General features: G+C 35.4%; 1 protein-coding gene across 1 annotated transcript in view; it reads left to right on the top strand.

Moving 5' to 3' along the window:
* The window catches only part of LOC115931568 (zinc finger protein 724-like), an 84,345-nt gene extending 72,240 nt beyond the window's left edge, over positions 1-12,105 (top strand). The window contains 3 exon segments of the mRNA XM_031004015.3: positions 10,609-11,587; positions 11,589-11,611; positions 11,613-12,105. Coding sequence (XP_030859875.2) covers positions 10,609-11,587; positions 11,589-11,611; positions 11,613-11,772 — 1,162 coding nt within the window. The 3' untranslated portion in view covers positions 11,773-12,105.
* Positions 12,106-15,677: the final 3,572 nt, after the last annotated feature.

The raw sequence follows: 15,677 nt of genomic DNA, 5'->3' as shown, positions 1-15,677 counted from the left end.
TTTAGGATAGTATTTTCTATTACTGTGAAAAAATATGACTGAAATTTTGATAGGGAGTTTATTGAATCTATAGATCACTTTGGATAATGTGGCACTTTAACAATATTTATTCTTTCAATCCGTAGACATGAAATATTTTTAAATTTATGTGTCTTCTGATTTCTTTAATATATGTTTAAATGTAAAGATTTTTAACCTCCTTCCTTAAATTTGTTTTCAGAAATTTATTATTTTAATGCTATTGTGAATAAGATTGTTTTCTTCCTCTTTTATCAGATAGTTTGTTTTAGGTATATGGAACCATAACTTGTATCTTAATTTTATATTTTACTAATTTACTGAGGGTATTTGTCAGTTTAGAAAGGTTTTACTGTACTGCTTGTGGTTTTTTTATATCTAACATTATATAATCCATCAACAGCAACTTTTTACTTATTTGTCTTCAATTTCAATGACTATTTTTTATTTTTTGACTGATTGTTTTGCCACACACTTTCAGTGATATATTAAAATAGAAGTGTTAACAATGGGCACAATATAGTTTTGCATTGGTGTCTGTGAATTTGAAGGAGCAAACACCTCTTCAAGTTTTTAGAAACTGCTTTCAAGAGGTAAAAGTCCTCTTTGTTGGGCCCCCAGAATGATGGGATGCCCTCCGGGTTTGTAGTAGAGAGGGGTTGTAGCTTGGTCACAAAGGCTGCTGGGTCTTCACTAGGGTCCACCTTTAGTTGGTTCATTACAAGGGGCTTGAGTAGTTGTAATTCTCATTTTATTTTTGGACAGAGTGACTATCCTTCACGACTTTGCTCTGTAGGGAAGACACTAGGGCAGATTTTTGCAGTCAGGTCTCCAAATGCTGGGCCTTATATTGGGATGTGGAAGAGTATGGCTTTCACTAAAAACCACAGAGCATTTCCCCAGGTCACTGTGTGGGTTTCTATGTAGGCAAAACTGGCCATGAACTGTGGCTCAGCGAGCTGGAACTGAGTCATTGAACTGCTTCAGGGACCACAGTAAAGGTCAAGGTCTGCAGGCCTGCTGCATGGCTATAAATGGGTGTCTCCCTCCAGGCCTCTGGAAGGACAGGACCTCTCCCAGACTGTGGCTGGGAGGAGTTTGGGATGATTACAGAGTAAGTTCAGAATTCTCAGTGGGACCAAGTTGAGTAGGCCATTTCCTGTCTGCAGCCAAGAACAGGGGTCCCATAGTTTGCCACCTGAATTAGAACCTGCCCTCTGAAAAGGAACACTGCTCAATTCTGGGCTTTAGCAGCGTTTCACAATTCCCTCCCTGGACCTCAAAGCTCTCTTAAAGGCATTTATTTGTGAGATGGGGTCTTGCTACATAACCCAAGCTGGCATGAACTTCTGGCCTGAAGAAATTCTCTGATTTTAATGTACAATGTAGTTGTCATTACAGGTGTGAGCCATGATGCCTGACTCTTTTAGAAAGGCATTTTTGTCAGGGATGGCTGACAGATTTTTTTGCCTTTGGGGGATAAGTAAATAGGGAACCTTTTATTTCTTTTTCCTACTGATGTCATTCTCCCTATATGTTTTCACTTCTATTTTCTCTTTTTTTTTTTTGAAACGGAGTCCCACTCTGTCACCTGTCACTCTGTCACTCACTCTGTCATCCACCCAGGCTGGAGTGCAGTGTTGCAATCTCAGATCACTGCAACCTCTGCCTCCTAGGTTCAAGGGATTCTCATCCCTCAGCTTTCCAAGTAGCTGGGATTACGGGCGCCTGCCACCACACCCAGCTAATTTTTCTATTTAGTAGAGATGGGGTTTGACCTCTTGACCTCAGGTGATTCACCTACCTCTGCCTCCTAAAGTGCTGGGATTACAGGCATGAGCCATGGTGTCTGGCCTTTACTTCTGTTTTCTGTTTTAAATTTGTATGTAATTTTAGATTCAGACATTTAGGACAATATGCCAGCATTTACATGTTATGTTCGAAGTAAATTAGATAATTAGTAGGCACTCCATATTTACTAAAATAGTTACTTGTAAATTTAAGTTTGCTGCAGGCAAAAAGGAATTATAGGATTTTCACCCACATTCTTCAGCCTATATCTAAATAATAACCTAATATATTCCCAAATATGTGTTTTATATATCAGAGGTTCTAACTGTATTCTGAGAGAGAGAGAGAGAGATACGTATATAATTTTTATTTAGTGATGTAAGGCTAGTTGCTTCTTAAGTTGGATTATAGCAATTTCATTTTGTGTAAGTATAGCATATATGTAAAACATAAAACAATTCATTTTTAAAATGCTTATTTATTAAAAGTTTCTCATTAGAATCTTCTATTCGGGATTATACTGCATTTTCTGTGAAATTTTACTTCCATACAGTACATGCTAATGATTAAAAATACCTGCCTTTCCTGAGCACAGTTACAGTCAAATATTATAGTTAACTATACAAATTGTTTTTTAATGGTACACCAATGTTGCATACCAGATTTTACAAATAAACATTTTTCTTAGTATTGTTTGGCACTTACATATTAGTGTGTTTTTCAGTGTAGTTTTTTTATATCAGTTTATTGTTTTTTGGTTTTACTTATATACTATACTTTTAGACAATTTGCAATTCCACTTGTACACTTTAAGTCGGTATGGGGTTTAAATAGTAGGTAAGTCAACCATATGTCTTATCACAATCAGATTATATGTGTGTGTGTGTTTATCTGTCGATATGACCTCAATTTTAGTTATGGCTTGTATATATTGTTTCTTAGCTGATTTGCAATGGTTGTTTATCTTCTCTAAGTGAGTAGTTATGGGAATAGTCTTATTTTCACCATATGTTTAATGATGAATGTGTTTTTTTCTTTGTGTGAGTGAAACACTTTTGTGATTTGAGGTTAATTTTTGAAAAGACTTACAGTTCTCTCTGTTTTTTTTTTTTGAAAAAATTGTTGTAAAAACACATAACATAAAATTTATCATCTGAAATCCATTTAAGTGTACATTTCAGGCTCAGGCATGGTGGTGGCTCAAATATGTAATCCCAGGATTTTTAGGAGGCCAAGACAGGCGGGTCACTTGAGCCCAAAATGTTGAGACCAGCCTAGGCAACATATAAAGATCCCTCAGTAAAAAAATTTTTTAAAAATATCCAGGCATGGTGGTTTGCACCTGTGGTCCCAGCTACTTGGGAGGTTGAGGGGAGAGGATTACTTGAGCCTGGGAGTTTGAGGCTGCAATGGAGCCATAATTGTGCCACTGTACTCCAATTTGGCTGACAGAGTGAGAGCCTGTCTCAAAAGAAAACTATACATTTCGGGCATGTTAAGTATATTTTCATTGTTATGCAAAAGACTTTAGAAATTTTACATCTTGTAAAACTAAAACTCAATACCCATTAAGTAACAACCCATTTTACATTCTCTGCAGCCCTTGACAAACACCCTTCCACTTTTTGTTTGTATGAGTGTAACTACTTAAAATACGTCATATAAGTGAGATCATCCAGTATTCATCATTTTGTTACTGGCTTATTTCAGGTGACATAATATTCTTAATGTTTAACTTAAAATGTGACAGAATTTTTTTAAGGCTGAATAATATTTTATTCTATACACGTGTTACATTTTTTCATGTTTTCGTAAATTAAGAGAGATCTGGGTTGCTTCAGCCTTTCAGCTTTTGTGAATACTGTTACAGTAAACATGGATGTTCAAATATTTCTTCCATGTCCTATGTTGTATATTTCAGATATAGATTCATAAATGGGATTTCTGTATTTGATAATTTCATTTTTAGTTATTTGACCAAGATTTATAACATTTTGAAATAATGGCTGCATTCTTGTTTTCCACCACCAATAAGCATGAGTTTCATTTTCATTGCATCATAAACAGATTTGGTGTTTTTAAAAGATTTATAGTTTCATTCTAATGGGTATGAGGTGATTTTGTTTTTCATTGTAATAGTTATGCATTTCTCTACAAATTAGTAACTTTGCATGTCCTTTTAAATGTTTTTTCCCATTTGTGTATCTTTTTTGATGAAAATTTAGTTCAATTGTTTATTTCTAAATCAAATTATTCAACTTTATTGTTCAGTTTTAAAGTTATTTATATATTCTGAATATTAACTCTTATCACACGTGATTTGCAAATATTTTCACCCATTTCCTAGGAGGCATTATCACTCCATTAAATGTATTCTTTGATGTGCAGTAATTTTGAAGTACAGTGCCGTTAAGTTTTTACTGTTCTTTTCTTTGTTGCTCATGCATTTAATGTCGTCTCTAAGAAAATGGTTCCAAGACCGGCTGGGTGCGGTGGCTCACACCTGTAATCTCAGCACCTTGGGAGGCCAAGGCAGGTGGATCACGAGGTCAGGAGATCGAGACCATCCTGGCTAACATGGTGAAACCCCGTCTCTGCTAAAAATGCAAAAAATTGGCTGAGAGTGGTGGCGGGCTCCTGTAGTCCCAGCTACTCTGGAGGCTGAGACAGGAGAATGGTGTGAACCCGGGAGGTGGAGCTTGCAGTGAGCTGAGATTGCACCACTGCACTCCAGCCTGGGCGACAGAGCGAGACTCCGTCTGAAGAAAAAAAAAAAAGAAAAGAAAATGGTGCCAAGACCAATGTCATGTGATCCCCTATATTTTTTCTAAGAGATTTATTAATTATTTTTTAAGGTCTTAAGTATTTTACTTAAAATATATTTTGTATATTGTTCAAGGAAATATTCCAGCTTTATTAGTGTTCATAATCCAATTTTCAACTTTTTTTTAATAAATTATATTCTGTCTACTGTGTGCTCATGGCAGCTTCGCAGAAGATCATTTGATCAGATACCGAAGGGTTTATTTTTGAGCTCTCTATTCTGTTCTTTCATCTGTTGATCTTTTTGTTCATACCAGATTGTTTTTCTTATTGTAGCTTTTAATATGTTTTCAAACCAGAAAGCGTAATGCTTCTTTGTTGTTTTTCCTGGGTATTTGGCTATAGTTTACAATCAAATTTAAAAATTTTAAAAAATATTTCTGTGAAAAACCATACCATTGGGATTGTTATAGAGATTGTTATAGAGATTATGTTGAATTTGTTCAACACTGTAGGTTTTTTTGGCATCTTTGAAAAATTAAATGTTTTGAACCCTAAGCAAGAAAATGTTGAAGAGTGTTTTATTTTCATATGTTTTTGGATTTACCAGTTACACTTTTGCTTTTAATTTCTAGATTCATTCAGTTTTGGTCAGAAAACACACAGTGTATAATTTTGGTCATCTTAAATTTGTTGTTGTTTGAGACAGGATCTTACTCTGTCACCCAGGCTGGAGTGTAGTGGTATGATTTTGGTTCAATGCAGCCTCAACTTCCTGGGCTTAAGTGATTCTTTCATCTCAGCCTCTCAAGCAGCTGGGACTACAGACATGCACTACGATGTCGGGCCATTTTTTTTATTATTCGTAGAAACAGGGTCTCACTATGTTGCCCAGGCTGCTCGCAAACATCTGGCCCCAAGTGATCCTCTCACCATGGCTTCTGAAAGTGTTGGGATTATAGGAATGAGCCACTGCACCCAGCTGGAATTCTTAAATTTAATGAGTTGGTATGTGTTTGAACAGAATACACCAGGTACAAATAAGAATATTGTGATTTTGACTGGAGAGAGTCTTTTGCTTTTGACTGGAAAGTTTTGTACCAGTCTGTTAAGCCTAGTCGGTCTGTAATACGATTTGGTGTCTATGTTCTCCAAACCCATGGCTGGCTCATTTTTTTGGAAAAGGTTGTTGAGCTTTATTTTTAGTTTTTAGAATACTTTCTGCTTTTCAAAACCTAGATAATATTCCAGTACTTTTATATTTCAAATTATATCTACTGAATGATTTGCTGACAAAAATTTGCATTATTTTTACCTATTGGCTTTCAGCAACAATGTTGCAAAAACTTATGGGTATGCAAATGAGACTTCATATCACCATATATATGAATGTTTACATATGTGCTGCATTATACTTGATTAAACTACTTTTTCACTTTGATACTCATACCAACTTGTTTTAATTCTGTAGCTTTGTAACGTGATTTTTTTTTTTTTTTTTTTTTGAGATGGAGTCTCACTTGGTTTCCCAGGCTGGTGTGCAATGGCATGATCTCGGCACACTGCAACCTCCACCTCCCAGGTTCAAGTCATTCTCCTGCCTCAGCCTCCTGAGTAGGTGGGATTACAGGTGTGTGCAATCATGCCTGGCTAACTTTTGTATTTTTAGTAGAGATGGGGTTTCACCATGTTGGTCAGGCTGGTGTTGAACTCATGACCTCGTAATCCACCCGCCTTGGTCTCCCAAAGTGCTGGGATTACAGGTGTGAGCCACTGCACCCGGCCTGTAATGTGCTTTAAAATAAGGAACTGTAGGCCAGGTGCCATGGCTCATGCTTGTAATCCCAGCAGTTTGGGAGGCCAAGGCAGGTGGATCACTTGAGGACAGGAGTTTGAGACCAGCCTGGCCAACATGATGAAACCCTGTCCCTACTAAAAATACAACAAAAATTAGCCAGCCGTGGTGGCGGGTGCCTGTAATTCGAGCTACTCGGGAGGCTGAGGCAGGAGAATCGCTCGAACCCAGGAGGCAGAGGTGGTGGTGAGCCAAGATCACACCATTGCAATTCAGCCTGGGCAACAAGAGCAAAACTCTGGCTCAAAAAAAATAACATAAGGAACTGTGATGCCACCAACATTGTGTCCTTTTTTGAAAATTGTTGAGTACTTTATTGTCTCTCTAGATTCCATATACTTTTGAGGTTGCTGTTTCTATTTCTTCAAAAATGCAATGAGAAATTTGAAAAACATTGCAGTAAATCCTTAGATTACATTAAGCAGTATGAAAATCTTCACAATATTAATTATTTGAACCTTTATTTTATTTATTTTACTTTATTTTTTTTTGAGATGGAGTCTTGCTCTGTTGCCCAGGCTGGAGTGCAATGGCATGGTCTGGGCTCACTGCAACCTCTGCCACCTGGGTTCAAGTGATTCTCCTGCCTCAGCAGGAGAATCCTCCCGAGCAGCTGGGATTACAGGTGCCCACCACCATGTCCAGCTAATTTTTTTTTTTTTTTGTATTTTTAGTAGAGACGGGGTTTCACCATGTTGGCCAGGCTGGTCTCGAACTGCTGACATCGTGGTCCGCCTGCCTTGGCCTCCCAAAGTGCTGGGATTATAGGCATGAGCCACCACCCCAGGCCTATTTGAACCTTTCAATAAGAGCATGCTAAAGGGTGTGTTGCTTAATTCTGTATATTTGTGAATTTTTCAGTTTTTTCTATAAATACTCATTCCATTTTGGTCAGAGAAAGTAATCCATAAAATTTCAATTTTAAAAAGTGTGTTAAGACTTTTCTTTTGGCCTAACAGGTGGTCTATTAAGGAGTATGTTGTATGAGCTATTGAGAAGGGTGTCTATACTGATGTTGAGGAGTGTTCTCTATACCTCTGCTTGGAATAATTGTTTTATACTGCCTTCAATTCCTCTGGTTCCTTACTAATATTCTGTCTTGTTTTATTATTAATATTCTGTCTTGCTAATATTCTGTCTTAGTAATATTCCTTACCAGTATTCTGTCTTGTTTTATTATTATTACAGAAAGAGAAGTATTAAAATATCCTTCTATAATTTATTGCTCTCTCTGTGTTTCTTCAGTTCTGTCAGTATTTGCTTTACATGTTGGGGACCCTAGTGTGGGATACACACACACACACACACACACACACACACACACACACAAATTTTTCATAGGTTCCCAGTGAATGAATTTATTATTGTTTAATGTCCTTCTTTGTCCCTTTGGAGCTTTGACTTCAAGTACATTTTATAAAATATGACAGTTTTTGACATAAGATGTAGCTTGTGTAATATTATTTTGATGTCTTCTGTTTTCATTTTGTTAATAGTTGCATGGAATGTCTACTGTCTTTCCACTTTTCGTAATTTTTGTCATTAGATCTTTACTGACTCTTGTAGAAAGGCAAGTTGATTCTTGTCCATTTTTTTTCCTTAAAATCCTTTTATTAAAAGTATGTCTTTTGATTGGAAAGTTAACTTTATATATATTTAAATAATTTTATGAAAAAGAAAAACTTACTAATTTTATTTTGTTAGTTTCAGTTCTTGTATCTTCGTCTCTCATTTTCTCCATTTGTCTTCCTTTGTGTCTTTTTAATTTTTGTATTGATATGCTTTCACTTATTTCATATTTTCTTTTATGTATCTATATGGATATTTACTTTGTGGTACTTTGGAGATTATATAAAACATCTAAAAGATACAACAGTATATTTTAATCTGGAAAAAATTAAGTTCAGTTGTAGACATAAGTTCTTCCTCATTACATCTGCCCTCAACTTTTTTTGTGTGTTGCTTACTATATCTTTTTGTGTTGTATATTTATTAATAGATGTTTATAATAACTTTTATGCTTTTATCTTTCAAATTGTAGAGAATAAGACATTTTCTGCACCATTATGATAATGCTGAGGAATTTTATTTTTGTTTATGTGCATGTCTTTCCCAGAAAGTTATGTATTTTCTTATGATTATGTGTTGTATTCTTGCATCATGTTTCTCTCCAGTGGAAAGAACCCTTTCAGCATCTTAGGTATATAGGGTATATGCAGTGTCAACATACTTTCTTGGGATTTGGTTATTTTAGAAGGTCTTTTCTTTCCTGCCTTTTTTTTGGTAGGACATTTTTGCTGATGGTCTTATTCTCACATGATACCTATTTTTTTTTTTTTCAGGACTTTGATGATATCACACAGTTTATTTCTGGCCCACAGAATTTATGTTGACAAATTCACAGGTTATCATATAAGACTGTGCTTATAAATGACACAACACTTTTGTCTTGCAGCTTGTAAGATTGTCTTGCCTGTGACTTTTGAAATTGTGCTTATGTATGTGTTTATTATAAATATCTTGTGTGTACTAGTTTGTTACTTGAACTTGTTTTTTATATCATTTATCTTACTACTAGAATGTCTCAGTTATTTCTTTTTGTATTTTTTACCTCCACAATTTGTTTTTTGATATTTTTAATATTTTTGGTGTTATCAAAATAGTTATCAACTATTGTCTGATTTTCAATAGTTGTCTGTTTCTATTTCACTGATTTAGTATTATTCACTTTATTTTACATTTGTAAAATTAATCTATACATCTTTTTTGGTAGTTGCTTTCTGAAAATTTGATAATTTTTATGATGGGGCCATGTTGCCCTAGTATTTTGTATACATTGTAATCTTTAATTGAGATTTGGACATTTTAAAAATGCTACCCATCACAATATTTATAATGTTGCTTTTTCCTGGCAGTCTGAAACCAGTTGTCTTCACTAGAGATTCTGAAAGACTCTCAAAGATGTTCTTAGGATGTTTCTTGTCTAAAAGTTTGTGTTTATTTTTTAGTTAAAATAGTTTATTTCTGTTTCTTTTTTTCTTTTCTTTTATTTTTTTTTTTGAGACAGAGTCTCTCTCTGTGTCCAAGCTGGAGTGGTGCAGTGGCATGATCTTGGCTCACTGCAATCTCCGCCTTCTGGGTTCAAGTGATTCTCCTGCCTCAGCCTCCCAACTAGCTGAGACTACAGGCACATACCACCACACCCAGCTAATTTTTGTATTTTTAGTAGATATGGGGTTTCACCATGTTGGCCAGGATGGTCTCAAACTCTTGACCTCGTGATCCACCCACCTTGGCCTCCCAAAGTGCTGGGATTACAGGCATGAGCCACTGCGCTTGGCCTGTCTCTTCTTAATACTAACCATTTTCTACACCTGTTCCCTATCTGGGGCACTGCAGTCTCTCTGCTGCTGTAACATTTATTTTCGATCTCATCAGACTCAAACTGTCATGCCAAAGTATAACATCATTTCTTTCAGCACTTTATGTCATGGGAGACAAGAAACAGTGTCAGGAAAGACCTGTAGAAGTGAGAAATGAAGATGTATGTCCCAGTATTTTTCTTGACTTTTAAAATAGAAACCAAGAGTTGGCAATTTACTTTTGAAGGCACTATTTTATACTGGGGAGTAAAAAGACCTGATTTGGGTAAATGTAACTGACTATTTTTTTTTTCTATGTGGCTCTTTGCATTGTACTCACCTGGGGCATGACACACACTTAACTCATTTATAAGTTTTCCACAAATGTATTTTGGTCAGTATATGTTACATGTATACATTTGTTTTAAAAATTAGAGCTCGTGGTATTTTGCTATGCTATCTTGTTTATATAGTTCATATAATTTTATAGGTTAGACGTGTGTATTCGCCTGAGTCTAGTAAATGAAGTAATTTGTTGTTTGATTTCTTTTAGTTGTGTGTTTTCATTTTGCTAAAGACCTCTGCCTAGAGCAAGACATAAAAGATTATTTCCCTAAAGTGATACTGAGGAGATACGATAAATGTGAACATGAGAACTTACAATTAAGAAAAGTCTGTAAAAATGTGGATGACTGTAAGGTGCACAAAAGAGGTTATGAGGGACTTAACCAATGTTTGACAACTATCCAGAGCAAAATATATCAATGTAATGAATATGTGAAAGTCTTTCATGAATTTTCAAATTTAAATACACATAAGACATTCTGGAAAGAAACCTTTCAAATGTATAGAATGTAGCAAATCATTTTGTACACTTTCACACCTAACTCGGCATAAGATAATTCATACTGGAGAGAAACCTTACAAATCTGAAGAACGTAGGAAAGCCTTTAGGGTGTCCTCAACCCTTACTCAACGTAAGAGAATTCATACTGGAGAGAAACCCTACAAATGTGAAGAATGTGGCAAATCCTTTAAGAAGTCCTCATACCTTACTACACATAAGATAATTCATACTGGAGGGAAGCCCTACAAATGTGAAGAATGTGGCAAAGCATTTAACTGTTACTCACATCTAACACAGCATGAGATAATTCATACTAAAAAGAAGCCTTGCAAATCTGAAGAATGTAGGAAAGTCTTTAGTGTGTCCTCAACTTTTACTCAACATAAGAGAATTCATACTGGAGAGAAACCCTACAAATGTGAAGAATGTGGCAAAGCTTTTAACTGTTCCTCACTCCTTACTAGACATAAGAGAATTCATACTGGAGAGAAACCCTACAAATGTGAAGAATGTGGCAAAGCTTATAACTGGTCTTCAGCCCTTACTAAACATAAGATAATTCATACTGGAGAGAAACCCTACAAATGTGAAGAATGTAGGAAAGCCTTTAACCAGTCCTCAATTCTTAGTAAACATAAGAGAATTTATACTGGAGAGAAACCCTACAAATGTAAAGAATGTGGCAAAGCCTTTAAGCAGTCCTCACACCTTAATACACGTAAGAAAATTCATACTAGAGAGAAGCCCTACAAATGTGAAGTTTGTGGCAAAGCTTTTAACTGTTCCCCAACCCTTACTGGACATAAGATAATTCATACTGGAGGGAAACCCTATAAATGTGAAGAATGTGGCAAAGCCTTTAACCAGTCCTCAATCCTTACTAAACATAAGAAAATTCATGCTGGAAAGAAACCCTACAAATGTGAAGAATGTGGCAAAGCCTTTAGCCAAATTCTCAACTCTTACTAGACACAGGAATTCTTATGAAAAATAAACTCTACAAATGTGAAGAATGTGAAAAAGTTTATTTTTCTTTTAACTTTGAGTTTCAGGATGCATGTGCAGAACGTACACGATTGTTACATAGGTATACGTGTGCCATGGTGATTAGCTGCACCTATCAACCCATCATCTAGGTTTTAAGCCCCACATGCATTAGCTGTTTCTCCCCTCACCCCCGCATCACCTAAGAGGGCTCAGTATGTGTTGTTCCCCTCCCTGTGTCCATGTGTTCTTATTGTTCACCGCCCACTTACGGGTGAGAACATGTGGTATTTGGCTTTGTGTTCCTGTGTTAGTTTTCTGAGGATGATGGCTTCCAGCTTCATCCATATCCCTGCAAATGACATATCTCATTCCCTTTTATGGCTGCATAATATTCCAAGTTGTATATGTACCACATTTTCTTTATCCAGTCTATCACTGATGGGCATTTGGGTTGCTTCCATATCTTTGCTCTTATAAATAATGCTGCAATAAACATATGTGTGAATATGTCTTTATAGTAGATTGATTTATGTTCCTTTGGGTATATACCCAGTAATGGGATTGCTGGGTCAAATAGTACTTCTGGTTCAAGATCCTTTGGGAATCACCACACTGTCTTCCACAATGATTGAACTAAATTAGAATGTGGCACAGACTTAGTTTTCAGTTCTTAAATGACATAAGAATTTATGCTGAAGAGAAACTTTAAAAACCTGAAAGATGTGACAATGCTTTTAACAACACCTCAAATTTTTTGAAACATAAAAGAAATTATACTGGTGCAAAAGCCTAGTAATATGAAGAATGTTAGAAAGCCTTTAAATGGTTGTCACACTTTATTGTAGCTAAGATAATTCATACTGGAGAAAAGTGTGAAGAATATGAAAAAACTTAAATGCTCACACCTTAATGTACAGGAAAGCATTTACGCTTGGGAAAAGATGTGCAAACATGAAAGATGTGGAAAAGCCATTAATATCTCCTCAGGTCTTAACATCAGAAAGTTCACACTTAATAAAAGCATTATTAGTGCAAGTACTGTAAAATAATCTTTCAGAAAATATAGCCTTTAAGGCACAGTATTTATTCTGAAGACTGCTGTTACAAATACAAAGAGGATTGTAGTACCTCTATTTATATCACAGATCTTGTTGTACACATTTTGTACTAGAGGAAAACCCTGAAGCAGTTGCACAAACCGTTCAACATCAGGGAACTTATATTTAAGAAAATCCAGCAAATGTAATAAATTTAAAACAAATATTTTTTTCAAAAACTATAGCTTAGAAAACACCAGAGAGCTCATACTAAAATATACTATTGCAGATGTAACAAGTATGGAAAAATATTTAGGCTGGGTGCAGTGGCTCATGCCTGTAATCCTAGCACTTTGGGAGGCTGAGGTGGGCGGATCACCTGAGGTCAGGAGTTTGAGACTAGCCTGGCCAACATGGTGAAACCCTGTCTCTACTAAAAACACAAAAATTAGCTGGATGTGGTAGTGGGCCCCTGTAATCCCAGCTACTTGGGAGGCTGAGGCAGGAGAATTGCTTGAACCTGGGAGGTGGAGGTTGCAGTGAGCTGAGATCACACCATTGCACTCCAGCCTCCAGGAGCGAAACTCCATCTCAAAAAGAAAAAAATATCTATTTAATTCAAAATTGAATCAATGTAAATACCAGAAAATTCACAGTAGAAACATCTAAGGCTCTGAAACTTCAGACACACTAAGTAAGAGTGCTAAGTATAGAAAATAATCCAAAACTAATGTTTCTAGATAAATTATGTCTATAACTTTAAAAGTAGAAGATATTTTGAAAAGTTAAAATTACATTAAAAGTATACTTTTTCCTTGAAAATAATATGGATTTTTTTCAATATGGAGTCTCACTCTCACCCAGGCTGAAAAGCAGTGGCATGATCTCGGCTCACTGCAACCTTTGTCTCCTGGGTTCAAGCTATTCTCACGTCTCAGCCTCCTGAGTAGATGAAACTACAGGCATGAGCCACCATGCCCACCTAATTTTTGTATTTTAGTAGAGATGCGATTTCATCATGTTGGCCAGGCTGATCTCGAACTCCTGACCTCAGGTGATCCACCCACCTCAGCTTCCCAAAGTGTTGGAGTTACAAGCATGATCCACCATGCCCAATCAAAATTTGAAATTTGTGAAAAGAAAATGATGAATTAATTAAAGTCTCATTATTTCTTGCTTTTTTTATTCCTATTGTATTTACATGTGATCACTTGCTGCATCAGAGATGCAAGAGGTTCTTATTAGGTGAGCATTATTTATGACCCTTTATATAAAAGAGTAAGGACATTAAAATGTGAGATGCATAAGATGGAGAGCCTCTTTGATTAATTTATTGAGTGATGTATGAGGTGGGTGTTCAGAGTAATGTATTATAGTGAGAGAAAAATATTTTAGTTAAAAGTGAATTAAAATTAAATAGTATGTCATACTGATTGTACTTTTATGTAATAAAATGCAGTAAATTTAAAAATTTTAAGATTATTTGTGAACTTAATTATTTTATACCATGTTAACACTATTATGTATTCAAAAAAGCATTCTTATGCCACTAACTTTAGCCTGTCTCACCTTACTTAAGGATTAGGTAAAAGATGATAGCAGTGTACTATTTGGTAATATTGTAAAATAACACCTCAGGAAATCTCTTTTGCCAGTGGCTTTAAATTGCAAATAAGTTAAAGAATATCCCACAGGTTTTAATTTAAATTTATTTTTCTTAATTTTTATAGCTACGTAATATGTGTATATATTTATGCAATATATGACATTTTGATACACGCATGCAATATGTAATCACATCAGAGTAAATGAGGTAATCATCACCTCTAGCATTTATATTACAAACAGTTCAATTATACATCGTTAGTTATTTTATGCTGTTCAATTAAATTCGTGTTGACTACACAGTCATTTTTATGGTCATAATAAAAATTATATAGAAGTATAAACAGGCCAGGCACGGTGGCTCATGCCTGTAATCCCAGCACTTTAGGAGGCCGAGGCCAGTGGATCATGAGGTCAGGAGTTCAAGACCAGCCTGGCCAATATGGTGAAACCCCATCTCTACTAAAAATACAAAAATTAGCTGGGCATGGTGACGTGCACCTGTAGTCCCAGCTACTCAGGAGGCTGATGCAAGAGAATCATTTGAAGCTGGGAGGCAGAGGTTGCAGTGAGCCGAGATTGCACCACTGCACTCCAGCTTGGGCAACAGAGTGAGACTCCGTCTCAGAAAAAAAAAAAAAAAGTATAAATAAAACCAGTACACTTCTGAGTCCTGAATAGACATTCTCACATATTTGTTACATATTTTTTTCTTTGAACGTGTGGCCTCTCTGCTTGCAAACACATACAGACTTTTAGTTTTGATTTACATAGAGTTAAACATACTCATATATTACTCTAAAGATAAATCTTAGGTGTAAAAAAATTATAAGTGAGTATATGAGTTTGTACCTATTTTTAGAAAAAACAATATTGGAATGAAATTATTTTAATAAGGACTAATATACTAGAAAACTAAAAACCTTAAGAATGCTGAAAGCAGATCTATACTCTGTTTTGTATTAAATTTATTACTGTAAAATTTTATGCATTATGGTTCAGAATCTCCCCATGAAAATTCTGTTTTTACTTCCCTGGTACTCATACTAGGCCCATAATTTTCTTGTTTCTTTTGTTTGTTTGTTTTATAGTTAATAAAGTATTATGTGAGCTGGTCAGGGCTTACATGAATAATTTATGTGAAATTTAATAGTGCAGACAAAATAATTTTTAGGTGTTAATTCCAAAATTACTGTATTAAGTTACATTTTACTTAGTTAGAACATTCCATGTTGTTTTATAAATTGAAGAAACCTATATAAGCCTACTTTTTTTAAGTTATTGTCCTTTGACTTTTTATAATTGACAAAAGGATATTTATTGATTGAGTCAGTTTGCTTAGGTAATTACTAGGGAAGCTTCAGAAGTCATGAGTTTGTTTTTATATGTAAAGGTAGCAAACAAACATGACA

The sequence above is a fragment of the Gorilla gorilla genome, chromosome 20, assembly GCF_029281585.2.
Source record: "Gorilla gorilla gorilla isolate KB3781 chromosome 20, NHGRI_mGorGor1-v2.1_pri, whole genome shotgun sequence".
In the NCBI taxonomy this organism is placed as follows: domain Eukaryota; kingdom Metazoa; phylum Chordata; class Mammalia; order Primates; family Hominidae; genus Gorilla; species Gorilla gorilla.
Note: the sequence above shows the minus strand (reverse complement) of the source record. Positions and strands in the feature narration are given on the sequence as shown.